Here is a 27728-nt window from a genome sequence, read left to right on the forward strand (position 1 = left end):
TCCTTGAGAAAGAGGAATTCTGCTTTCTTTGAGTTGCTTCAGGAGAGAAAGAAGGGCAGGAGACAGGAGGGCAGGAGAAGTTCAGGGAGACCTTGTTTCTGAGGTTGCCTTCGAGGCTTTCCAGTCTCCTTTAGTTCAAAATACTCTGCAAATCAAAGCTACACTTTAGGGTTTCATTTTTTTCTAAGCCCCAACAAACCCAATCATAAACAAAAGTCAGACTTAGGGATTGGTGCAAAACAACGTCTAGACTGAGTTGAGGAGGTATCTTTGGGGTTAGCAGTGCCCCGGGTCGCCTCTCCAGCTTGGCTGGGCCTTGCTTGGGAAGGAGTGGGGGTGCGCAGGGGGGACGCAGAGGAGTTCTGCTGCAGCCAGCTTCCTTGGATGGGCTGCTGTGACAGAGAAGCTGGCCATCAATTTGACATGGTCACACTTTGACCTGCAGAGGAGCCACCCACCCACCCAGCAGCTAGGAAGCTGGGCTTTTGTGCCTGAGCTGCGTGTCCAGGCTTTACCAGCAACGTCTTGGAGGTAGCTCCTTCCTGGCCTAAACACTCCTGCACCTTCTATACTTAGGAGGTCTCTGTCTTCCCAACATATCAAGAGGCTACAGATATTGTTTCTTTTCATTTGTACTAGACTGCACTGATCATTCTCATAAATAGAAAGACCGAAAAGGTTCAGAAAAGGCCAGAAAACTAAGACCATCTTGAAGAGAAAACTAAAGGAATTCACCAGAAAAAGCATGATAATTGTTCGAAATATAAATTGTACTGTTACATTTTAAATTATCAGTCCAAGTGTGGCATAAGAAATTTAAATTGCAGCAAAAGGTCTGCAGTAGAAAGCAGGTCACCTCCCGGTTCCATGCCTAGTGATGTGCTTTGAAACCAGCTGATATCAGCTCACTAGAGCCAACTGAATCATGTGCACTTATTGTTAAACTATCACATGGACCATGGTGGAAATATTTACACCCCCAAAATTATCAAACTCTACAAATAGGGCTTTTTATCCCAGAAGAGTTGGTTTATCAATCCGCCGCTATCTCTGTCCTAACCACCCAAATTCCCCTGCTAATCAGCAACCACTGTTACCAACTTCTTTCGTATCCTGGAAATATTCTGTGCACATATCACACCCAAACATCTTTTTTATAACAAATATTAGCATACCATAAACATCACTCTGCATTCCATTTTTTTTACTTAAGACCTTGTCTTGGAGGCTGTTTCATATTGGTACATGCAGACCTGCTTCAATCTTTCCAATAGGTACATGGTCTTCTACTATATAGGCGTACCAAACTCTATCTAACCAGTGGCCTCTAAATAGGTATTTATGTTGTTTTTGGCCAGCCGTGGTGACTCACACCTGTAATCCCAGCAAGGTCAGGATTTCGAGACGAGCCTTGCAATTATGGTGAAACCCCGTCTCTACTAAAAATACAAAAATTAGCCAGGCATGGTGGCTGTCGCCTGTAGTCCCAGCTATTTAGGAGGCTGAGACAGGAGAATCACTTGAACCCAGGAGGCAGAGATTGCAGTGAGCCAAGATGGCATCACTGCACTCCAGCCTGGTGACAGAGAGAATTTCATCTCAAAACAATAAGAATAAAAAATGATATTTAGGTTGTTTTAATCTTTTGCCCCAAAAATAAGGCCACAATGAATAATATACCCACTACTTGAGCACAGAATGTTAATTTTAATTCAACAGGTACTTACCAAGTTCCTGCTCTAGCAAAAATATTGCACATTGAGTGGTAAGACATGGATCATCTTAAGTTTCCTCAAATTATTTTATTAAAAACCCTAAGCAGGGACAGATGATCTGGCCAATCCCAACTTCTCTGTTTTATGTCTAATGGAGCATGTTAACCAGCACGCATGCACACACAAACCATAATAAAAAGCAGAATGTGTTCAACACAATCACGAATTTATACATTAATTGTCACAGGAGCTCATGGAAAAAAATTATTCTGAATGAAGGATCAACACAAGTTTTTGGAAGAATTCAGTTGTAATGAATGAGAAGTGGGTAGGAACCGGGTCTTACTCATGCTGATGTTCCCTACAGAGCCAGACACATTTCTAGATTTTTAATAACAGCTTCGTAATTTAAAAAAAAAATTGATTTAGACTCCTTCAGAATTTTTAAATAGAAAAAGTAAAAAATAAAAATTTGATTTAGGCTGGGCACGGTTTGAGGTCAGAAGTTCAAGACAAGCCTGGCCAGCATGGTGAAACCCTGTCTCTACTAAAAACACAAAAATTAGCTGGGTGTTATGGTGCACACCTGTAATCCTAGCTACTAGGGAAGTTGAGGCTGGAGAACTGCTTGAACTCAGAAGGCGGATGTTGTAGTGAGCCGAGATTGTGCCACTGCACTCTAGCCTGGGCGACAGAGCAAGACTCCATCTCAAAAAAAAACATTGATTTATATTAGTCATAAACAAGTGTTTCATGAATGTAAGAAACGCTGAACATAAAGAGGTAATTGTGAGACAAGTTGTGAAATAGACTTACCCGCAGAGTATTTAGAATAGAATGGATTCCTGTCTGTCTGGAAATTATGACATTCGGGCTGGTCTGATGCAATGCATTGGATTAAATGACCTTTTAAAGTATCGGTCCACTTAGTGATTTTGTTCACCTAGACACACATTCGCACATACACACACAGACACATGCACACACACACACACACAGCCCTAGTCTGTCCCTGGGAGCACAATTGTGATCTCCATTGTAAAGACTGTGTAAACTCTTTTTTTTTTTTTTTTTTGAGATAGAGTTTTGCCGCTCTTGTTACCCAGGCTGGAGTGCAATGGTGTGAGCTTGGCACACCGCAACCTCCGTCTCCTGGGTTTAAGCAATTCTCCTGCCTCAGCCTCCCGAGTAGCTGGGACTACAGGCACGCGCCACCATGCCCAGCTAATTTTTGTATTTTTAGTAGAGACGGGGTTTCATCATGTCAACCAGGATGGTCTCGGATCTCTTGACCTTGTGATCCACCCGCCTCGGCCTCCCAAAGTGCTGGGATTATAGGCGTGAGCCACCGCACCCGGCCGACTGTGTAAACTCTTAGCCTGCCATAGACCAGCCTATTTCAGCCTGAGCATTCAGCACAAGACACTTTCATGTGCTCTCAGTCCCTGGGATGAGCGCCCTGGGCCCATCTCCCTTACAGTTACTATACCTATTGTCACTGACCTCTATTCTTTTTCAGTCCAGTGTGCAGAGAGGCTTGCAGTAAAAGCCAGCAGTGCTATCTTGGTGAACTTGACATCATTTTCCCCAGCACATTCCTGCCAAGCTCGTGATTCAGAAAGCAGAGCTAATGTTCAAAACAAGTAAGCCGCATTGACCGATCCTCTTGTGAAATCTAGTTACTTTGACAGTTTCCTAATAAAATTCCTGTAATTAAATTTTAAGCTGTCAAAGAGGGCTTTTACTCAGTATCTTTTCTCACTATTTCTGAAAGACAGAGCTTACCAACTGAGCCTGTATATGGGTGACAAAAAGAAAACTATGTAAATGTTTTCTCATGCCTAACGTGTATATATATATATATATATATATATGTTTAATAGGTGCACACAATTCACTTGGATCCCAGTGAACTGGTTTCAAAGTGCACACACACACACAGATTTGTGACTAAAAGACAGGTTTACTTCTTTCTTTCCAGTCTAGATGCCATTTTCTTTCTTGCCATTGTGCACTGGCTAAGATCTTCAATTTAATGTTGTATAGAAGTAGTGAGAGTGGGCACATTTGCTTTGCTAGTGATCTTTCAGAGAAAGTATTCAGCTTCTCACCGTTAAATTTGACGATGGCTGTAAGTTTTTCAAAGACACTTCCTTTCAGGTTGAAGAATTTCCCTACGATTTCTGGCTTGCTGAGGGCTTTTATTGTAAATGACTATTGAATTTTGTTACATGCTTTTTATTTAGATGGGCTTTTAAATTTAATCTGCTAACATGGTGAATTACATTAACTGGTTTTTGAATATTAAACAAACATTGCATTCTTGTGAAAAAAAATCCGACTTGATCGTAATGTATTAGTCTTTTGCAATATCACTAGATTAAATTTGTTAAAATGTTGTTAAGCATTTTTGCATCTATGCATATGAGGGACATTAGTTTATAGCTTTCTTCTTTAAATGTCTTTATCAAGCTTCGGTGTCATGCCAGGGTATTGTAGACCTCATTAAATGAGTTGAGAAATATTTCCTCTTCTTTCATATTTTGAGATTTTGTGTGGAATTACCATTGTTTCCTTCTTAAATGTCTGGTAAAATTCACCAGAGAAGCCATCTAGTCTGGAATTTATTTGAAAGAAGATCTTAAACTATGAATTCAATTACTCTAATAGATACAGAGCTATTCAGGGTATCTATTTCATCTTGAGTGAGCTTTGACAGTTTGTGTCATTCAAAGAATTTGTACTTTTTACCTAGGTAATCAAATTTATAAGCATAAATTGTTTATGATATTTTCTTATTGTATTTTAATGTCTGTAGGATTTGTAGGAATATTCCTACAATTTCATTCCTGATGGTAGTGGTGTGTATTTCTTTTATTCTTGATGAGTCTGACTAGAGGCCTATATCAATATTACTGCTATTTTCAAAGAACCAGTTTTTTTGTTTCATTGGTTGTATCTATAATTCCCTTTTTTCTACTATACGGATTTCCATCTTTATTGTTCCCTTACTTGTTTTGAATTTACTTCGCTTGCCTTTTTTCTTAAGTTTCTTGAGGCAGAAGCTTGGGACATTGGTTTCACATCTACTTTTTAAGTATCTAATCCCATAAAATTTTCAGCAGGCACTGTTTTAGCTGTATCTCACATATTTTGATATGTTGTGTTTTAATTTTCGTTCAGTTCAAAGTATGTTCTAATTTTTCTAATTTTTTTATGTTCCATGGGCTTTAAAAGAGTATGAGTATATTATCTAATTTCCATGCCACTGTAGAAAGATTGTAATTAACCATAATATATGATGTAGTTTCAAATAGCTAGAGATAATATTGAAGGTTCCCAACACAAAAAACAATAAATGTCTGGGATGACTGATATGCTAATTACCATGATCTGCTCCCTATGCATTATATGTATTGAAACAACACTATGTACTCCACAAATATGTACAATTATTTTTTGTTGATTAAAAAATACAATTTTAAAAAATAAAAATAAAATACTTCCAAATATTTGGGGATTTTCTATATAATTTTTTGTTTTCTATTTCTAGCTTAATTCCACTGTGGTCAGAGAACATGCCCTCTGTAATTTTAATCCTTTTAAATTTCTCAGTTTTTTGTATGTGGCCCAGAATGTGATCTGCCTTGGTGAATGTTCCATCTGCACTTGAAAAAGTATGTATTCTGCCATTGCTGAATGGGATGTCCTATTAATGTCAATTAGGTGATGCTGGTTCGTAGTGTCCAACCATGCTATAGCCTTTCTCATTTTAGGGAAAGTAACACTATGTAATTTCCATGCCTAGAGCATAAAAGATGAGCTTTGCTTTCTAGAATACTTGTTCTTGGAAGCATCAACCCCTGAACAGTTCACATACCCTGAGGTTACCATGCTATGAAGAAGCCTAAATTAGCTCACATGGAGCGGTCTCTAAGCCAGATAAAACGAAAGTGACATCTGACCAATCCCTAGATTCTCTAAGTCCTCTGCTGTTCTGGCTCTAGCCACTGATCACAACCAACAGGAGACCTTGAGCCAAAATAATTCACCACCTTATCCTCAGATTTCTGACCCAGAGAAACTGTGAGAGATAAAAGGTCATTATTGTTATTTCAAGCCACTAAGTTTTAGGTATTACACAGTAATGGTGATATTAGTGATATATTACACTGTAGTAACAATGGCAACACCATGTTTCTCCTTATTCAGTATAGATAACCTCATCTCTTACTTGAGAAACTAGAAATTATCCATACTAACTTACTCAATGTCCAGACTTCCTCAACGATAAATATATCTGCCTCTTATGCCTTTGTATGCATCTGTATGTCCTTCTTTCTCATTTCAGCCAAGCGGAGTGCCTGGATTCTCTCCTACAGCACTGGTCATGATCCAGTCTTTCTTGCAAGTTCATTTTTCTTCACTTATGACTTTATTTTTTGTGCTCCTCAGAGTTTCCATTTTCTCTTCTCATCTTAAACTCCTACTTTTCCAGGTCCATCTCTTCCTATCCTTCTCTCCTTTCTTGGTTCATAGCATAACCATCTACTCAGCTGCCCATGCCAGAAATCTGGAAATCATCTTTCCTTTTCTATATTTTTCATTGCTTATATCCCGTCAATCACAAAGTCCCATCAGTGCTAACTCCTTCTTAATTTCTCTCATGTCTATCTATGTCTTTTCATTCATGGAGCTAGTATTTTAGTTCGTTCCACCAATCATTTCTTGCCTGCTTTGGGATCAAAGAAATTAACCTAGAGAATTTTTACAGTTAGGAATTTATTGTATTTTTAAATTGTAGCCTTATAGTTTCTGATCAACTTTTGCAATCATTTCACAGAAAATTGGGAAAATTATACATATCTATAATATGTATAATTACATATTATATCACTTAATTTTGTTATTTACATTATTCAATTTCTGGATTCTTTGAGTTCATCCATGGGAAGCTCAAGCAAGAGAACAAAGGAAGGAAAGAAAATGGAGGCCAGGATTTTTGTTCTCCCAGCTCCCTTCCTGCAGAATTAATAAAAACTGCCTCAGGGCTTGGTGCAGTGGCTTATGCCTATAATTCCAGTACTTTGGGTAGCCAAGGCAGGAAGATTGCCTGAGCCCAAGATTTTGAGATCAGACTGGGTAACCTGGTGAGAACCTGTCTATAAAAATACAAAAATTATCCAGGTACGGTGGTGTGTGTGGAGGGTACAGTGAGCCATGACCACACTGCATGACAGCCTAGATAACAGAGCAAGATCCTGTCTAAAGAAAAGAAAGAACTGCCTGAGTCCTTCAATGAGAAGTCTCAGCTCCAGCCGGGCAGCCCTCTCCTGTGGCTCTGTCTGTCACCACATTCTGGTCACTTGTTCTTTTCCTTTCCCCATCTTTTCAGTGTCCCATGTTACTATTCTTGGAACGCTGCACTATGCCTTGTAATTTCCCTATACCCTTCCCACATCAGTATAAACAATACTTTTATTAAACTCCCACAAATTAATAAAATTGAGTATACCGTCTTGCAATACTCACCAGCGAATCCTCTTAGGTTCAACCAGGCATTCAAACTCACAAGGCTTCCATTAGCCTCATTTGGCAACAGTTTATTCAGTGGTACGTAAGGTAGAAATCAAAGCTTGATGGTAAGGCACTGCTGGGAGCTCTTCTCCCATGGGAGTAGTTCTTGGAGCAGCCATGCAGCAGCCACACTGCTTCCCAGGCTTCTCAAGTGATGTTTCAGGTATGAAGCAATGAAATCCACATCAGGCCGGTGTAAAAATCACCCTGGCCTAGAAGCTCCATGCTCCACGGTAGCCAATATCTTGTAATAACTTCATAGACACAGCTTTCACGGTCCCTATGGAGACATGTGGAGTTACAGGAGTTACCACACTTAGGGGAACCGGAAACTATGATGTCCCAATCAGATATTTATAGCTCATTTATGGTTATCCTGAGTCCAGATGCAATTTATTCAATAGGAGTTATTTCTACCAAAAGTAATGTTGCCTAGGAACATAGTTGACATTTTACCTTTATCAAGTTCTTAGAGGAACCGAGTAAGGAAGATAAGTGAAGGTCAAATTTCCATGCGGAAAGAGGCATCTGTTTCCCATTGAGACATGGGCTCTGTATTTCCTATGTCTCCTTTTGTGTCAGCCATCCTAGACAAATGGGAGCGTGCTCAGTCTTCCCTGTGTTTTTATTCATTTCTCCTTGATATTTCTATCGTGTTTTGCTTTATATTTTAATGGTATTGGCTTTTTTTTTTCCTTTTTTTTCTTTCTTTTTCTTTCCCTCTGTCTTATGCTACTGAGGTATTTTTCGACTCATAAAGTTTAATGGCTGTCGTATATTAATTATACCTGTTGTCAATTTCAATTGATCTTTGTTCAGCTTTTTGCTTTGCATAGCTTAATTTTGCTTTGTCTGATTTTAACAGTGCCATGTTTTTGTTTGTGTTGTTTCATAAATACACTATTTTTCTACAGCAGCTTTAGGCTTTACAGAAAAAATGATTGGAAAGTAGAATGCCCACGTGTCCCCTCACACCCCTACATTTCCCCACCCCAACACACACAGAGTTTCTCCTATTATTCACATCTTGTATTAGTGTGACACATTTATTATACTTGCTGAACAAATATTGATACATTATGATTAACCAAAGTCCATAGTTTGACTAGAGTTCACTGTTTTTTTGGTTTCTTTTTGAGATGGGGTCTCACTATGTTGCCCAGGCCAAATCCCAGGCTCCAGGGATCCTCCCATCTCAGTCTCCCAAGTAGCTGAACTATAGGCACATACCGTCATGCCTGGCCAGGGTTTACTCTTTGTGTTGTACATTCTTCTGGTTTTGACAAATGTATAATGACATGTGTTCACCATTACTATGTCATACTGTGCAGTTTCACTGCTCTAAAAATCCTCTGTGCTCCACCTACTCATTCCTCACTCCCTCCCATCTGAACCCGTTTTCTAGAATGTCATATAATTAAAATCATATCATATGAGGCCTTTTTCAGATGGGCTTCTTTCACTTAACAATGTGCATTTAAGTTTCATTCCAGGTTTTTCCTCTGACTTGAAAGCTCATTTATTTTTATCTTTTACCCCAGCTTCTGTTTCTGTTTCATTGATGTCTCCTTCTATATATCTTCTATTTTTAACTTCTATGGATCATTTTATTTTAGGTGTATAAGTCATAAAAAGCATAGAGTGGCGTAAAAGTTTATTTGAGAGCTTCACTTTTAGTGGAAGGGTTTATATTTTTTTCTTTGTACATATTCTTGACATATGTATTGTGTCCAATCTTTCTCTTTAGAAATTGAAGCACCAGAAGTGAGGCCTGGGGCTAAGAACCAGCCACTTGAATGAGAAGGGCAAGAGAGGACAGCAAAAGCAAAGAGAGAGCAAAACTCAGATCCAGCACGAAGGTGAGTAATGAAGGTCACTTCGACAGGTGAATGACTTGGGAAGTGGATGGGAAATCTTACCAGATTTACACCAATGCAATGTTTTTGTCTCATTCTCTGGAAGGACATTTTGGAGAAGCAGCTCAAATGCTAGCTCCACCTCTTCCGCTCACCACCAATATGATTTCATTTTCTCCAAAGTATAGTTGAACAAATTGATTTTATATTATATCTTAATATAAAAAAGATTAATATGTCAAATGTTAAGATTTAGTATTATTTTATGTTAAGATTTATATAAAAAGGTGAAGGTAGAAATAAACTAGGAAAAAAGAGAGAAATACAAAGGAAAGCACCAGAAAGTAAAAGCAACTGAAGACGGACAAAGAGAAAAATAAACTACAAAAATACAAACAAAAATAGAGAAGAAAAGAAATATCCTATTTGGGCCGGGCGCGGTGGCTCAGGCCTGTAATCCCAGCACTGTGGGCGACGTAGGGAGATGTCAAAGAGATTATGGTTTAATGAGACTTTCGCCACCTCTCCCCAGTCTCATAAAATTAGAGGAAAAGATACAAAAGGACAAAACCCAAAGGAGAGCAAATGAGAGACAGTTTCAGATACAAGGAATGGAATATAAACACAGAGTGGTGGCTGGTGTGGATGGCATGAGACAGGCAATGGTGGCCACAGTGGCCACTGTGTGCATTGAAGGCACACTAGGGCGCTACAGGTAAGCTGACTGCTCAGGGCCACAGACTGAGTACATTCTTCCCAGTTTGTGGGAAAAAAGAGCGATAAAAGTTGCTGCCAGACTTTTGCTTCCACTTAGGATACTGAAAGTTGCAGACAAATGTTGTTCCTACCTTAGTAAGAACAAGCTGGACAACCTCCAAAATGATAATATTTGCAGCTCATCAGAGAGCTGATGCTTCAAAGGAAACCAATAAACCAAAATTGAGGGTGGGACAGGAGAGGAGAAAAGGCCCTGTCTGAGGCACAGACATGTTGGTCTGCCAAAGTCTGAGAGCAGAGCAGGAAAATTGGAAGCAACTCTGTGTTAGTCTAGGTTATCCAGAGAAAGAAAACCAATAGAAGATATATGTATAAATAAACATATATGTGTTTGTGTGTGTGTGTGTGTGTGTGTGTGTGTGTGTGTGTATATATATATATATAAAGAGACTTCTTATAAGAAGTTGGCTGACATGGTTATGAGGCTGAGAATGCCCAGGCAGGCAACAAGTTGGAGACCCAGAAAAGCAGATGGTCTAAGTTCCAGTTTCAGTACAAGTTTGAAGGCATAAAACTGATAACCCAGCTCAAAGTCAGTGAAGCAGAGAGAAAGACATCTTTTTTATTCAGCCCATTTTCCTATTCAGGCTTTCAATGGATTAGATGAAGTCTACCTTCTTTGGGCCTGTTTTATAATCTACTGATCCAAATGCTAATCTCATCTAGAAACACTCTCACAGACATATTCAGAAATAATGCTTAACCAATATCTGGGCACCCCATGGCCCAGTCAAGTCAATGCATACAATTAACCATCGCAAATCTCAAAGCACTCTGAGCCCCAGACTGAGAACAAGATGGTGGTCATCAGCACTGGGGAAGAGTCAAGAGATGTAGGAGAGATGAATTCTTTGAAGCTCAGAGCCTGCTGATGTTTGAGGTCAGGGCAGGAAAACAGAGAAATCCCACAATGAACCCAGCCTTGTGCTGCATAGGAGGCAGCGGCTGCCTGTGGCTGCTGGTAGGGAAGAGGAGAGCAGAAGAGCTGAGACCCCTTCTATGGTGCAGGAGCACTAGGCCTGACAGTGGGTGCAGGCAGGGCAGGAGAATTAAGACAAACCTCCCAGGCACTCAGATCTCCTTCCTGGCTAGAGGAAAGAATTTGATCTTGCCCTCATAAAATTTAACAAAAATAACAGCGAAGCCTAGACCCAGCTCAATCGCAACCTAGATTGGCCCAATCCTTCACACTGGTGGCATGAGAGAAGATATGTGACCTATTCTGGGCTCATCTGCTAGTTACTTTAGTCTATACTATCCTTTTATACATAACAAATGTGATTCAATAAAAAATTACAAGTATATGAAAAAGCATAAAAAGTGACCCTTCTTCAAAAGAAAAAATGGTCAAAAGAACCAGATGCAGAGATTGCTTGAAGGCAATCTTTGTTCACACATGTATTAACAAATGCGAAATGTAGCAGTGAAAAGCTAACTATAAAAAAATTAAATTCAAAAAAGAAAGTGTCAGAAATGAAAAATATATCGGAAATAGACTTCTTTCAATGGACTTATCAGCAAACTGGAATTGCTGGGAAAAGAATAAGTGAACTTGAAGCCAGATCAATAGAAAATATCTAAATTGAAGGATAAAGAGATAAAAGAGGTAAGAAATAAAATGAAAGCATTCTAGTTATTATTGTTGTGAGGACAAAAAAAAATCACTGCAAACTTACAGATGTAGACTCATACATACAGAGCCAATGGATTTTTTTCCAAAGATGGCAAAGCAATCCCATGGGAGAAAGAAAGGTGTTTTCAGGAAATGGTGTTAAAACAATTGAATATCTATATGGAAAATTAAAGAACCTCAATCCCTCCCTCACAACATATACAAAAATTAATTTGAGATAAATCATAAACCTAAAAGTAGAAGTCAAAGCTGTAAAGCTTCAAGAATATTTGCATGAACTTGAGTTAGACAAAGCTTCTTAGACAAGACTCAGAAAGCACTAACTGTTAAAGAAAAATTGATAAATTGAATTCAGCAAAATTAAAAACTTCTGCTTTGCAAAAGACATCAATAAAAAAATGGGAGAGCCACAAAGTGTCAGAAAATATTGACAATGTATATGTCTGACAAAGGAGTTGTATCCTAAATATATAAATCTCACAAGTTAATAGTAAAAAGACAAAAAACTAAATTTTCCAAAATGATCAAAAGACTTTGACAGGCACTTCTCAAAGGAAGACATATTTACAATACAGGTATCTAACAAAAGACTGATGTCTAGAAAATGTAAATAACTCCTACAAATCAATAATAAGACAAACTACCCAATTAACAACCAGGCAAATGATTTGGACAAACATGTCACTATACATACAATCTAACTATACACTTATGATCTGTGCATTTCACTGCATGTACCTTAATACAAAGGAAAAAAATGCTGCTTTTACCTAGAACTGATTTTTAAGTAGCTGCTAGTCAGTATGAGACAGACGGTTAACTACACCAGGACTAAGCCAGTAACTAAGTCAAGTCATTGCTGTTTGGTGACTGGGTCTCTAAATCCACTCCAAAAACCAGCGTAAGACAGGGTTCTGGACTGGAAGCATAGGGACTTCTTGGAGGTATGTGCCAAGCAGACAGAAGTGAGCGTAGAGGAAGAGAGAACGAAATGAAAGACTTCCTACTTGAAAGAAGACTTCCTACGCAAAATGAGTCACAAACCAGAGTTCCAAATCACAGAAGAAATCAAATACCAATAAAGGCAGCTAACAAAATCAATACTCAGAACACGAATTCACCCAAATATAATTAACCTCATTAAGCAGTGCAACATCGACTTTAAAATAACTATTCTGAGGATTCTCAGTGAGAGGTCTGAAGGAATCATATCAATTTAAAAATTGAAAAAAAAATCTTAAATGATTTAAAAATACTGGCATAAAAACAAAATTGGTAAACATGCAAAAGAACCAGCTGTAAATGATTTATATGGTCATCACGATAATTTTTTAAAGCACAATTGACTATGTGGTCTAAATTAGACTGAAAGAATGGATTAGCGTATTTGAAGATAGTGCTGAGAAACTCACCCTGAATACAGCATACAGTATAAGACAAAGATGATGCGTTTTTAAAACATGAAAGGAGGGATACAAGACATGAAAGACAGACCAAGAAGCTCCAACGGGAGCCCCTACAGGGCACTAGCAGAGATACAATAGCTGAAGGAAATAATAACACGATTTTCCTAGATTGAAGAAATGTCTAAATCCTCAGATCAAAAGTACATTCTGCGTACTGAGCAAGATAATAAAAAATAAATCCACATCTAAACCAGAGTAATGGATCTGAGAAGCACCAAGGAAAAAGATAATCCCTTAAAAGTCACCTAGGAGAAAGGACAGCTAAACTGCAGGGGAACAACAATTACCTGGGCAGCAGATTCCTACCACGCAACAGGAAACACCAAAAGACAGTGGCCCATCCGTCACACTAAAGTCTCACATTCAGCTAAACCAGTACTTGAAAGTGAGGCAAAAGAAAGTTATTGTTAAAGATACAGCGCATGAAAGATCTTACCAGCTGTAGACTTTTGCTATAGGAACTTTTAAGAGATTGCTTCAGCAAGAAGAAATGTAAGTTAAGGCCAGGTGCGGTGGCTCACGCTTGTAATCCCAGCACTTTGGAAGCCGAGGCCAGCGGATCACGAGGTAAGGGCTGGAGAACAGCCTGGCCAATACAGTGAAACCCTGTCTCAACTAAAAATGCAAAAAATTAGCCGGGCGTGGTGGCAGCACCTGTAATCCCAGCTGCTCTCCGGGCTGAGGCAGGAGAATTGCTTGAACCTGGGAGGCGGAGGTTGCAGTGAGCCAAGATCGTGCGGCTACACTCCAGCCCGGATGAAAGTGCAAGACTCCGTCTCAAAAACAAAGAAAGAAAAAAGAAAAGAAAAGAGAAAGAAATGTAATTTAAAATTTATTATTTTTTGTGCACTCTGTTTCTTTTGTATCCTGTGTTTGTTTCCCCAGAGAGAAAAAGGGACATAAAGAAGAAACAGATACAAAGTAAATAGCACAAAAAATTGATAGAATTTATTAGCATATTTTAACTCTTGACTGTTTATTTTAAAGTTACCTTTTATGTTAAAAAGATAAGGTAAAAATTACTTAGGTTAGTTTTGCTCTCTCTCCTTCGGTGTGATCATGTTATTCGTTTGAAACACAGGTTCGTTTTTGTTTGTAATCTGTTTTAAAATTTGTTTGCTTGTTTTAAGTACATATGTGAAAATAATATGGTTCTAAAATTCAGAAAAGTTCAGAACTATTCAAAAAGCTTTACCCAAAGAAGCGTCCCTCCCCCATGTCTTCTACCCTGCCTTTCCCACCCTGTTTCCACTCACCCCCGCAGCCCCTGTGGATAACCAATCTTTCGATTTCTGGTCTTTTCTGTGTTTCTTTCTCCACAAATGAACAGACATACATGTATTTTCTTATTTCTTCTTCTTTCTTATACAAAAAGTGGTTACAATGGAGGCCACCTTAAATCATTAAATGTTATTTAATAACTTTGAATCTCAAAAGGAGGAGTTTGAAATCTCAGTCATTTTCTCCTGAGAAGTTCATTGTGGGCAGGCTGATTTATTTTGCAAATTTGCCAATCCTGGCTTCAAGAACATTCAAGTGCATTAACCAATGGGAATGTAGGGGAAGAGGGCTCCTCCCATTACAGAGGGTAGGATGTGGCCTGATACTGGACAAAACCTTACTCGATGCTACTTTCAAAATGATGGGGGATGGGCCTGGATTTAGTTGATGGCTATTACGGTGACCTTTAAATAAATGAGACTCAAAGTGGCCTCATGTCTTTACTGCTTGAACAACAGCTTCCATGAAACAGTATTCCTGTCTGAGGATGAGCCCATCATTCCATCTGGTCAAGGAAGCATCTTTTTGAACAGAGATCCCGTAATCATCCTTACAAACTGCCCCTCAATATTGGATTGGATTAGCCAGATTTGAGGAACTCACTTTCTATGTCTTCATCTAAATTTAAAATGTTGAAAAAGCCAAAGGCAAGGGAAGACATTTATACTCCTACACTGTAGACCTCCCTCAACATGGGCTCTGTAATCCATTGGTGAATATTCCGTAGCTATTGTTCTGAAACAAACCAGACGAGATCCTACTATATCACTATCCTTTTATTCTTGGCCCTATCTTCCCCAAGGAGTTGCACATTTTCTAGATAGTCTTAAATTAAGAGCAACTCTCATCATCCTGTCTTTGAGGGTTTAATTATCAAGCAACAGCCTGACTAAGCCAATGCGTATTTCTCTTTTTGGGATTGGAAATGGAAACTAAGTTGATTGACCCAAAGGAACAAGAGGGAACATGCCGTTATATTTTAACTAGTGTGTAAAGAAGGCTCTTATGCAATTAATGATCTGGGTCTTTCTCTCCAGGGAAGTTTGTTGTGCAGAAAATTGCTGTTGGGATGAAGCTTTGCAGCCTTGCAGTCCTTGTAGCCGTTGTTCTCTTCTGTGAGCGGCATGTCTTCGCGTTTCAGAGGTAACCCCATAGAATCCCAGACTGTTTGGGCCACTCTCCTCACCTGCTTGCCTCACATCGCGTCAAGTCAGTGCACTGGGTTGGTGGGCAAAATGGTAAACTGTGAAGACCAGATCTTTCGGAAACTTTCCAAGTTGCCCTGACAAATAAGTAGACGTTAGCACGATAGACTCTCACTAAGGAGAGGGTCTTTTTTCTTTCCTGGCTCTGGTTTTATTAGTGGGAGAACCTGGGATGATATGCATATCCAATGACTATGGAGATTCAGGAATTAGATCTTTTATAAAAGTAATTATTAGGCCGGGCCCGGTGGCTCACACCTCTTATCCCAGCACTTTGGGAGGCCAAGGCGGGTGGATCACAACGTCTGAAGTTTCAGACCAGCCTGGCCAGCATAGTGAAACCCCGTCTCTACTAAAAATACAAAAATTAGCCCCATGTGGTGGTGTGCGCCTGTAGTCCCAGCTACTCAGGAGGCTGAGGCAGGAAAATTGCTTGAACCCGGGAGGTGGAGGTTGCAGCGAGCTTCAACCGCACCATTGCACTCCAGCTTGGGTAACACAGTGAGACTTCATCTCAAAAAAAAAAAGACCAAGTAATTATTTATACTCTAACTTGATATATGATTTGTATTCTTCCTGTTTTCACATAAAAAATATGTTAACTATGGTTCATTTATTTTCTTCTTGTACATGGAACATAGGAGGAAGAAGGGGTGAAAGTGGTAAATAGGAGGTTTGGGTTATACATGATTATTTAGCATGGAATGTGAAAGGAAGAATGGTTGTGTGATAAAGAACTAATATCTAATTCTTATTTTGCTTAGTAGATTCCCTTAGGATAAACTATAAGAACACAAATGAACTCATGCTATAGCATATACAATGCATGGAATGAATAGTTCCAGGGTACATGTAACGTAGTTTATTAAGTAGTCAATTTTTATGCTTTCAAACATTTATATTGTCTCCTTTGGAATTATCTTACTTTTCCCCCTTCGTTTGCTTCTGTGATCCCTTTCTCCTCCAATTATCTTTGAGACAGATCCCTCGCCTATGTTAGTGAATGACAAAGAAAGAAGAGACACGGGGCAAAGGATTATACCAGGGACAGGGAACATTCTACAAAAAAAAATATAGTTCATAGTCATAAATAACCATCGGATGACAGTTCAGAAAATAGATCTTGACTTGTACCCTGAAGCTGTGTTTGTACATGATCACAGAACTAATTATAGTTGATTGATCTTTCGTTTGATATGATTGTTTTGCTACAAATTCTATCATAAAATAATGGTTGTTATTTAATTGACATGGGTGTCAAAATTGCTTCAATGATCGGTTACTTATGTCTCTCTCTGTATTTTATCACTGAATCAGATGGTCAGGATTTCTAAGGTTCTTGCTAGTTCTAATATTCCATAACTTGATGATTGGCTTCAATTAAGGGAAAAGAGAAGAGAAAAATTGGTATCAACATGTCCAACTTGGTTACGGTACACAGTGGCAGTAACATTGACAGTGAGGAGAAAGAGAGGAAACCTCTGCTTATTTAGTGCCTGTGTTTGTGCCAGGCACTGGGCTAGTCACTTAGAAATGCTGTCTCAGTAAATACATAAAATTCTACACTCTAGGAACCTTTACTGACATTTTACAAAGGAGGAAACTGAGCCTCAGGAAGAATGCATCATTTTCCCAAGTGTGGAGCTTGGATTCAACTCACTTTAGCCTCATTTCAACACTGTGCAATGCACAGCTTGCCTCTAAAAAATTTGGAAATAGAGAGCCAGTGGAAGGGAAGTCAGATTTAGTCACAGGGAGTTGGAGGCAACAGTTGGTTTGGAATGCAGCTTGGAAGAGAGGTTCGGGATTGGAGGTCCAGCCTCATGGTCCTCACCTACTAGCAGGTCTAATCAGGGCCTTGGCATCAGACCAGCACAGGCATCCTCAGCTGGCTGTTGCAGAGGCTGGTGGGCAGGTGGGCTCACTGCAGACCGCTGTCTTGATCATTGAGTGACACAAACTCGTGGATAGGATGATCATTAGCAAAACACACCAAAAGCACACCTCTTCAAATGAGTATGTGTACAGCAGCTTAGCGACACTAAATAGAATGCAAATAAAAGAAATAGCCAAAAATACGATAGTAGAAAAAATGAGTGAGAAAATGTCTTCATGGTGGGTTTTCTTACTATTTGTTGCTTCAGTTTATACTCTGAAATCTGACTGATACTTGAAGAAAGAATGAGAATGTGACTGTATTTTAACCAAAGAGTATCCCATTAAAAATATTTAATAGTTCTGTATATTGCGAGAGTTCCTTTGTAGGGGAGGGGAGGTAAGAGGACCTCAGTATTGTAGACAGATGCATATCTGGATCCTGGTTCCCATCCCTTCACTAGAAATAACATTGCACATTATTCTTTCTGTGAGTAAAAATAAATTTTTTTTACCAAATGTTTTCAAGCTCTGCTTTTCCAGGAATGGCCTATTCCTGAAGCTAAAAAGGAATCTAATTTCATTCAGAGTGACAGACTTTGATAAATTATTGCTGAGGGTGAGAATATAAACCCTTCTTTAAAAAAAAAAAGCTAACAGCTTTTTTTAAAAAAAAGCTTTAGGCTTTTTCCTAAAGCTGTTGCTTGTGTTTTTGCTTTTGTCATGATCATTTTCCTAATTACAGTTTTTATTCATGCAGTCTCTTAGTGGCTGATTTGTAGGTTCATTTTGATAAATCTCATCAGCGAAATGCCCTGGAACAACAGCAACAACAAGTTTTAAAGGCATAAATATCATATTCCAAAGGGAAAGGCAGCCGGAAAATCACGACTCCATATTCATTTGCTTTTAAAAGCCAAACCCTATAAAGGGTAAAAGCAAAATGCTAGCAAGAATCTTTTAAACAGAGTCATTAATTGTATTGTGCAATGATTACCTAAATGCAGCCTGCCAGGCCAGGCTATTTGCAAAGAGGAAGTAAGAGAAAGTAGGAAGAAAAGAAGACTAGGAATTGGAGAGTGGAGGAAGGTTGAGGACAAAGGGCTTCTGAATTATTAATAGACCACAGGAAGTGTTCCTTCTGTTGACTTCACATACTGTCTGGGTACCTGGAGACCAGTTTATTCCCTTCCACTTAGCTCCTACTGATGTATTGTTTTCATCTCAAAGAACAGGCCACCAGTGGCCTTCAAACACTGTAATGTGTAAAACAAAATCGCAGCCTTGGGCTCTGTTCCATCTTCAGAGATATCTTGCCAGCTTTTTAAATGCAAAATAATCCTTCAGAATGATGACAAGGTGAACCCTGTCCTGTAAACCGTAGTAGGAGATACACCCCAATGAACATAATCACCTTCTCAGAAGGGAAGGAACAGAGAAGTGTTGCATGGCTATTAGAAGCTCCGGATCTGGATTTGAACCCCAGATCTGCTACTTATCACCCATGCGGCCTTGGGCAATTTGCTTGTCCCCTTTGAGTCTCCCTCTACTTTTGGTGTAAAGTGACCTGTTACTTCTCATTCTATTTTTGGTGCAAGGCTGTTCTTTCTCAAGTAGTTATTGTATAAGTGCTATAACTGTATCATTGAGATGCGACCAAAGCACAGCTTTAGTTTTTGTCTCCCATGGCCCCATGACATTTTGCGTAGTGAGGTTGTCTATCACTGCTCTTGCGTGGAAAGTTAGAAAATGTCAAGGCTTTTTAGCCTCCCCTTACGTGACAGTCCTTGGGTCCTGTTAAAAATACAAATAGCCTCAATTCAGAAATTAGAATGTCAGCTCCAAACAAGGGATTGTTCAAATATCTCAATCTTTGTTCTTAAGAGAAAAACTTTAGATAAATTAAATTTATCAAAGTTTAATTGAACAAAAGCAATTTGCTAATCAAGTATCCCTCAAAAATGAAAGTTCATAGAGTTCTGCTCGGCAAGATGGGCAGGCAGCATTTACAAACAGAAAATGGAAATGAGGTCCAGAAGCAGCTTGATTAGTCACAGGTGAGCAGCTGTCTTATTGGGGATAGGCTGATCCGTTGGCCACCTGGGATTGGCTGTAGCTTGGCTGCTGTAATTGGCTGAGACACCTCATTAGTACAAAAAAAAGCAACTCCTACGTTAGGCTGCAGTTTGTTATGTAGAGACTCGCATTACGAGGCATCCTCAAACCAAATTTAGTTTAACATTATTTATAGGAAAACAACTGCCTCACCTCTTCCACACACACTTCTCACTCTTTTTCTTGTTAGTCTTTTTCTGGAATTCTAACTTCTTAGAATTGTGTGAGTCATCTTTACCAGGGAAGTCTCTGGACCAGGACAGATGCTTGTCTAGGTATTCACTTGAGACTCCATCCTTCACGCTTAGGAGTCTTGGTTCTACCTCTGGGCTCTTGCTGCTGAGAACCTTCCATCCCCTTTAGATACTGGACAGCATCTAACATGAACTGTTTCATTTCATTTTACTTACTACCATCTAGCCAACTAGAGGCAGGTTTAGCGTTCTCAGGAGAAGCCAGGCACCAGTTATTGCGTCTGTAAATTTGAGCAAACATCAACTTCTCTTGTTATCTCCTGGAACTCCCCCTACTAGGTTGAGGTGAAGGGAGTGCACCCCAAAACTTCATCCCTTGGGAGAGTAGTGACGTAAAACACCATAACAACTTGCTCCATAAAAAAAAAAAAAAAAAAAAAAAATTCACAAATCCGCTCCCTCTTTCCACTCTGACAGCTTTTTATATAGCCTGTCTACAACTACGTAAGGGGAAGCAGCATCATGAAGCCAGTTTCCAAAAATCGAGTGATCTGACTGACCCTCATACTGTTAATTCTGTTGTGTTAGCACTTGGCTCAAATTCTGTATGAGAGTCCATTCACTACAAGTTGAACTTGGACATATCAATATATTTTACAATGAATTTTTAACTTCACGATTTTGCTCCTCAACATTTCCTAACTTATTTTTTGCATTTCCTTAAAATTCTTTCTTCTTTAGAAAGAAGCCCGTTTGGATAACATACTTTTTTACCTTCCTATTTTCTTTCTTTCTTTCTCTGCTTCTTCACTCATTGTTGTGTTTTTCTCCTCCTTTAATACATTAGGCTTTTAAAAAATTTAATACTGTTCACTCACCTTTTTTGTTCATTATTTTCTTCCCTTTTTTTTTCAGACCTAGTCACACTCTGTTGCCAGGTTGGAATTTAGTGGCATGATCTCAGCTCACTGTAACCTCCACCTCCCGGGTTCAAGCAATTCTTGTGCTTCAGCCTCCCGAGTAGCTGGGACTACAGGCATGAGCTACCACACCAGGATAATTTTTGTATTTTTAGTAGAGATGGGGTTTTACCATGTTGGCCAGGCTGGTCCTGAACTCCTGGCTTCAGATGATCCATCCACCTCAGCCTCCCACAGTGCTGGGTTTACAGGTGTGAGCCACCATGCCCAGCCCATTATTTTCAACATAATAGATTCTCTACCATACTGCCTTGTGAGTATTAAATAAGAATACCTGTAAAGCACTTAACACAATACCCAAGATAGTAAATATCAGCAACAAAGAAGAAAAAGTCCCCACTAACATCTTATCTTCTAGTCAACTCAAGAATTCCTCTGCATGGGCTTGAAATTCAGCTTCTGTTTAGATAATGGAGAGCTCATTGCTTAATAAGGTGTCCTATCTCATTGTTAGCCCAAATTGTTAGGAAATTCACACTGAAATTATAGTGATTTAATGATATGAACCTCTACTTCTCTATACTTTACATGAAAAGGAAGCTTTGAGTTTGCCACTTCTTTTGTTAAAACTCACCAAATCATGCCCAACCAACTTGTAAGTAATGGTCACAATCTTGACCCCAGCATTTAATACCCTTAACAATCAGGTCCTACCTTGCCATTCATCCTGGCTTTATTTCCTGGTATATCTCTAAATAGACCCCACATTTCTTCCCACTTGGATCACTTCCCCTTCCTTGAGCTCTGATTTTACTTTTCTACTTGTGCACCTGCACTTACGATGTTTCATCTCCAATTCATTTAGCAAAACTCTGCCTATGTTAGTCATATGCCATCTCGTGCCCCCTTCACCTATCAAATCCTACTGTCCCAGAAGTCCAGCTCAGAATGTCTCCATTCTCTGACTCCTAAGCCAAAAATGATATCTGACTTTGCATTCCTGTAGCAGAATATTTATACCACTTGTATTGCACTTTTAGTGTTTTATCTCACAGAATAGGCATTTTTATCGGTTAATTTCCCCAGGAAACAGACTCTGAGATGAAGATTTGCATGGAGGAAGTTTGCTGGAAAGTAGTCTCAGGATCAACATCTGTGGAGGAATGAAGGAAGGAGACTTGGGCAGAGGAGAAATTGAACTGAGATGCAGTCACAACTATGGCCTCAGCTGTTCCTACAGGGAGCCATGAGGCTGGATTGGCATGGTAAAGTTGTCCTAAATTGAGGCAAGCAGGCGTGCCTTTGTGACCCCTGTTTATTAGTCACTGGATGTCGATTGTACCTGGGAGGAGGCACCATGCTGGGCAACGCAGCTGTCTTCAGACGAGGGCAAGGGCAAGGGCAAGTCCTAGAAAGAAGCTCAGCTGAGAATGCCAGCTGCCAGCCCTCCCAGAAGCTGAGGAAATGAAGAAGCTGAGGAAATGAGAGTTCATTCCTGGATGGAGATCTAGGCAGCAAAACATGGGATCCTACTACAGTCCAACTCTTTGTGTCACTGAGATCAATTTTCTTCATAAAATAAACTTTGAGATCAATTCTTCTGGGATTCTGCTTTGGTCTCTCTTCCTAAAGGAAACATATGGAGGAACATTAGTGAAATAAACTACAACCTTCACAGCTATAGCTAGTCTTGAGACTGTAACCAATACTTCTCATTCCTCTTCTCCCCTACCCATGCTGTTTTCCCCTCTCCCTTTGCTAGCACCTGTTCTAATCTAGGTGGTTTACCTGGTGAGACAACCCAGACCTTCAACCCTCAAGGATCTGAGTCTTAGTCACTGGGCCCTCTTAGGCCATGGCTGCTGCAGTTGTCTGTATACATCAAATTTGGACAAAGGAATATTGCAGAATGCCTAAGATAGATGCCAAACATATTCTTCCCTGCCACATTCAGCGTGTAGGTGCAGCCCTCAATGTCCTTCTGATTATTGGAGTTAATTACCCTTCCCGAATGGTAACTCCTCTCCTTCCTGATAATCGATCAGCCTGAGGAAACTGAAATGCCTGGACAGCAACAACAGCTTTCAGTTTAAAGGAACTCTTCCTATGCTCTAGAAACCAGAAGTTTTGAAGGTACAGAGTCCATATTTTTAAAGTATTAATTCTCCAAGTGGGTTACTTGGAGTGATGGTAAATGGAAACACTCCAACTTGGTTCGTGGAACCATGTATACTACCTAATAGGGACACAGCACCATGTGAGTATTGATTTAAAGTGTATACTGGAGGATGTTGTCTTTCAAGTTAGCACCTCAATTGATCCTTCAACAAACCATTTTTAATTGCAGTATCAGGCTAGAAGCAACTAAGTATTGTGGTAGGTGAGAGGCTACGTGGAGTCCATGCTAATGGACCCATTTCCGCAACTCCCTTGTCGTAAAGTGGAGCCCATGATCTGATAGGATGTTATGTGAGATCTTATATCAGTGGGTCAAACATTCTGTAAGCCCTTGTATGGTGATGCTTGCCTGAGGCCCTGCAGGCGAGCCAGACAAACCTATACCCAGAGTGGAAGAGACAGTTGCAGTCAACTTGCCACCAAGTGATTGGCTGGTCTCCTTGAGGAATGGTGCTGATTCAGGGGCTCAACTTTGGTGTTTGTTGCTAGCAAGTCAGACATGGGGCAGCAGCAGCTACATCAGCCTTGATGAGAGGAGCCCGTGCTGCTGGACCCATGCACACTTCATCTCTGCCATCAGGCTGTTCTGTTCATGTGCCCTTTTTGCCAGCATTGGAATGGCTGTTGACACAGGCTGACTGACATCAACTGGCTGAGTCATTTTGTTTATGCAATTAACGTCTATTCTGTTGTGGGTGTGCCTGGTTAAGTGTTAATATGTGATATGAAGATCTTCGCACTTTCTGCCTACTCCTATAGTTCCATCCACATCCCCCTTTCTCCAATCTCTGTCTCCAATCTGTCAATATTTCTTCTTCCAGGTTCTTGAGGGGTTTTCCAGTCATGTCACTTGCCACTATCCATGAATTCCTACATAGTCTAACACTGGAAATCATCTTTTCCACACAAGGTATATGATGAGATGCAACACTGAAGCTCTGCCTACTTGGGAAGATTTCCCACACTGCTCACTCTCTCAGTCACCCCTGAGTGCAGTCCATAGTGTGGTATTAGCACTAACACAGGGACCTTTTTTTTTTTCTTGAGACAGAGTCTCCCTCTGTCATCCAAGCTGGAGTGCAGTGGTGTGATCTCAGCTCACTGCAACCTCTGCCTCCCGGGTTCAAGCAATTCTCCTGCCTCAGCCTCCCGAGTAGCCGGGACTACAGGCACTATCAGCTTGACCATCCACGTATCAGACTTCTTCTTCCTACTTGTGTTAGTTATGATCCTCTGAGAAGCAGACACCAAGATAAGATTAGCTGTGCAAGAGGTGTGTTGGGGAAAATGCCTAGGCACAAGAAGTGGGGAAAGGGCTGGCAGAGGCTGGGAGAGCCACGAGACTGCAATGCAAGCCTAACCCCTGTGGAGGAGAGGGGAAAGGAAGGAAGTGGGTAGGGAACATCTCAGGTCATAGTGCAGTTCTAAGAAAGTTTTGGCAAAGGCAGTAATGAGTCCTGGCTGGGTGCGGTGGCTCACGCCTATAATCCCAGCACTTTGGGAGGCCAAGATGGGTGGATCACCTGAGGTCAGGAGTTCAGACAAGTCTGACCAACATGGTAAAACTCTGTCTCTACTAAAAATACAAAAATTAGCCAGGCATGATGGTGAGCACCGTAATCTCAACTACTCTGGAGGCTGAGGCAGGAAAATAGCTTGAACCCAGGAGGCAGTGGTTGCAGTGAGCTGAGATCATGCCATTGCACTCCAGCCTGGGTGATAAGACTGAAACCTGTCTCAAAAAAAAAAAAAAGTCCTAAAGCCAAAGTCATGCACCAGAAGAGTTTCCGGTTTTGTAGAAAGAGCCTGCCTTAGTATCCCCGCCATACTCAGTTATTAGCTGCAAGCAGGCAGTGGGAAATGTGGTATTAGCACTAACACAGGGACAGATTTCAGAGCACAGGAGTTGGGGGCTTCTATCAAGTACACATCTTGCAGCTAGAGAGTGAGAAAGTTAATTAAAGCTGAGGCAAGTCTGTAAATATACCCTGGTGTCTGTCCCAAGTGGGTGTTAACTGTTCTGATGCTTTTTCTGACTGGCATATCCAGCACAATAGCTGAATGCTACATGCCTGAGACTCTACCCTGGCAAAGATGCCACATCAAGCACTGTGGCTGCAATTGAGATTCTTGCTTGGTTGAGTCTGATTGTTCGCTGTTGTTTCCCAGGATCCATCTGGTTTTTGTGGGATCCAGATGGCAAATTAAATGTGGATTTGATGGGATCTACCATCCCTGCATCTTTTAGGTCTTTAACGGTGGTACTGATATTTGTCATTTCCCCCCAAAGATGAAATTTGTTTTTTAAATTTTGGTATCTTGGCTGGGAGGTTGGGTAATTTTAGAGGTTTCCTTTTGGCTTTTCCCACTATGATAGCTTTTGTCTTACACTCAAAGGAACAATGTAGAGGTTCTGCCAACAACCTAGTATGTTCATGTCAGTTATACATTTGGGAACCAGGAAAATAATCATGGGGAAATCCATTGACATGGTGTACCCCCTATGAGCTAGACTTAGGATAGGACTCCAGATATCCAGGCTTCAAAATCAACTTGGATATTGACCTTGCATCCAACAGACCTGAAAATGTTTCAGTATTACACTTTCCCCAGTGTGCAGACTTACCTGAGGAAATTTCCACAGGTCTCTTTGGGAAAGTCATGATCTTTATAGATTCTTATTTTTATACTGTTGTAGGAGCTTTCCTTGTGGGGACCTGATTCCTTCAGGCAAGAAATTCTAGGTCTAAGAACAGCTCAGATCTGGAAAAGGGCAATAGATTATGACTTTGGATTGGGGTAGCTGTCCTCTGCCTCTCTCATTATCCATCCTTGATTTATTTTTATTGTAAAGATTGAGCAATCCTTTTGTTGGCTGCTCCTCTATCTTGCCCCTAAGAACTTTGTGTTCTCTTAACCAGCTCCACAATTTTCTGAAGGTCATGGTTCTCTAGCTTCCACTCTGACCTTACTGCTCATTGTAATAATTTGCCCAACTTGTTACTGGTAGTTAAGCCCTCCCGCCTGGCTTCTCTATATGGGGATCTTAGCATCCCCATTTCTATCAGAGCTCACTTCTGTAATGGCACGTCCCATAGCTAGCCCTCAAGATCTATTCCCACCTCCCCTCCTGGCCTCCAAGCCAATAACTAGGGTAGTCACAGCATAAGCCAGCTGTGGAAGAGCTGAACATGTTAACAGAGGAAAGGGACTACACCCCAAAGGAGGCGCACTCGCCCATGCTACAGAATTTAACATTCTAGTTAGTTCCTTGGGAGGCGGTACAAACATGCTGCTAGGAAGGTTTTTGGAAGCTTGGAGAAAGCATGGCCTGCCCCAAGTGAACTAGAAATGTCAAAGCAAATGTGGCAAATGGCGAAAAAAGAGATGGAGCACACTAGAATAAAAACGCTATGTAAGGCTAGAAACCCCACTGGGTGCTGTGCTCCTCTCAGGGCCCATTCTGTTTATAAAAACAATAAGGAATGTGCTGGTGAGATGAGAGGGTTACCAGCGTCACGGAGAAGCTTGGTAGTGGCTTTCTTACAGTCAAAGGAGATTTTTCTTTAAATTTCATTTTCTTGAATAAATACAAGAATAAGAGTTATTTGGGGTTTAAAAAGTAAATAATACACAAAAGCCTAAAATTAGGGAGACAAACACTGAAATTTCACCATTCTGGGAAAATATACACATTTTTGAGATCATCCTTTCATACGTTCTCTATGCAATTATACACCCCTGTGTATAATTGTGCATTAGTTGAATGTCCTATCTCTTACTGGCACTAGAGAAACCTTTCTTTTAAAAAGAATGTCATTTGTTCCTCCCCCACCACTTACCCAATCCTTCAATTGCCATTTTCCACCCTCCAAATCACTGCTAACAATGTATTGCTTATTTATGTATAACTCTCCTGCTTTTAACACATACGATTTTTCATCTTTCCAACTTATTTTGTTCCAAAAATAAGATCATATTTCATAAAGTTCTCCACATCTTGCCGCTTTCCCTTAATATGTCATGTAAAGCCCCTAAGTTAACTGTTATAAATCAAACTCATTTTTTATAATAACTGAAAAGCATCCTAGAATATGGAGACACCACCAACATTCAACAATTCTGCTACTGCTAAGAATTCACATGGTTTTTGGGTTTTGGTACTATGAATAACGCCATAATAAATATCCTTGAATATATGTCTTTCATCACTGGTTTAATAGTTTGTGCTAAAGTTGTATCAGAGATTGACATAAAATTTGTCAATCTTAGGTTTCTATGAGTTACTTTTCCCCTCTTCTGATAATCAAGTCTCCATAGGCTTATTGCCAGAATTCAGAATTGTTTACTCAGGATTTCCAAAAGAAAACCACTTTCCCCCCTTGTTAAAGTTATTCTTGCCAGGCGCAGTGGTTCACACCTATAATCTCAGAATTTTGGGAGGCTGAGGTGGGTAGATTGCCTGTCAGGAGTTCAAGACCAGCCTGGGTCACATGGTGAAACCCCGTCTCTAGTAAAAATACAAAAATTAACTGGGCCTGGTGGCGCACACCTGTAATCCCAGCTACTTGGGAGGCTGAAGCAGGAAAATTGCTTGGACCTGGGAGGCGGAGGTTGCAGTGAGCCAAGATCGCGCCACGGCACTCCAGCCTGGGCAACAGAGCAGGACTTTATCTCAAAAACAAAAAAACAAAAACAAAAAACAAAGTTATCCTTATAAACCACAACTCAAATGTTACCTTTCTAACTCATAATTGCCTACAAGATGAAGTCCAAATTTCTCAGCATGCATTCAAGACCTTCTCTAGGGGAGGACGAATATAACTTCCCACACCATTTCTGTTTAGCTCCCATTCTTCTCTTGCTTTAACACCTGTATCCTATACTTGCCAACAATGAACAAGGGCCATTTTCCCAACAATGCCCTTTGCCTCTT

The 27728-nt window shown here is 40.1% G+C and overlaps 1 protein-coding gene across 1 annotated transcript in view; it reads left to right on the top strand.

The window, feature by feature from the left end:
* The first annotated feature begins 14990 nt into the window (after positions 1-14990).
* CPB2 (carboxypeptidase B2) overlaps positions 14991-27728 on the top strand; it is a 58482-nt gene continuing 45744 nt past the window's right edge. Inside the window, exon 1 of the mRNA XM_032294719.1 lies at positions 14991-15448. Coding sequence (XP_032150610.1) covers positions 15375-15448 — 74 coding nt within the window. The 5' untranslated portion in view covers positions 14991-15374. The remainder of the gene's footprint in view (positions 15449-27728) is intronic.

Source organism: Sapajus apella, unplaced genomic scaffold, assembly GCF_009761245.1.
Source record: "Sapajus apella isolate SASKATOON/1434 unplaced genomic scaffold, GSC_monkey_1.0 scaffold32, whole genome shotgun sequence".
NCBI lineage: Eukaryota > Metazoa > Chordata > Mammalia > Primates > Cebidae > Sapajus > Sapajus apella.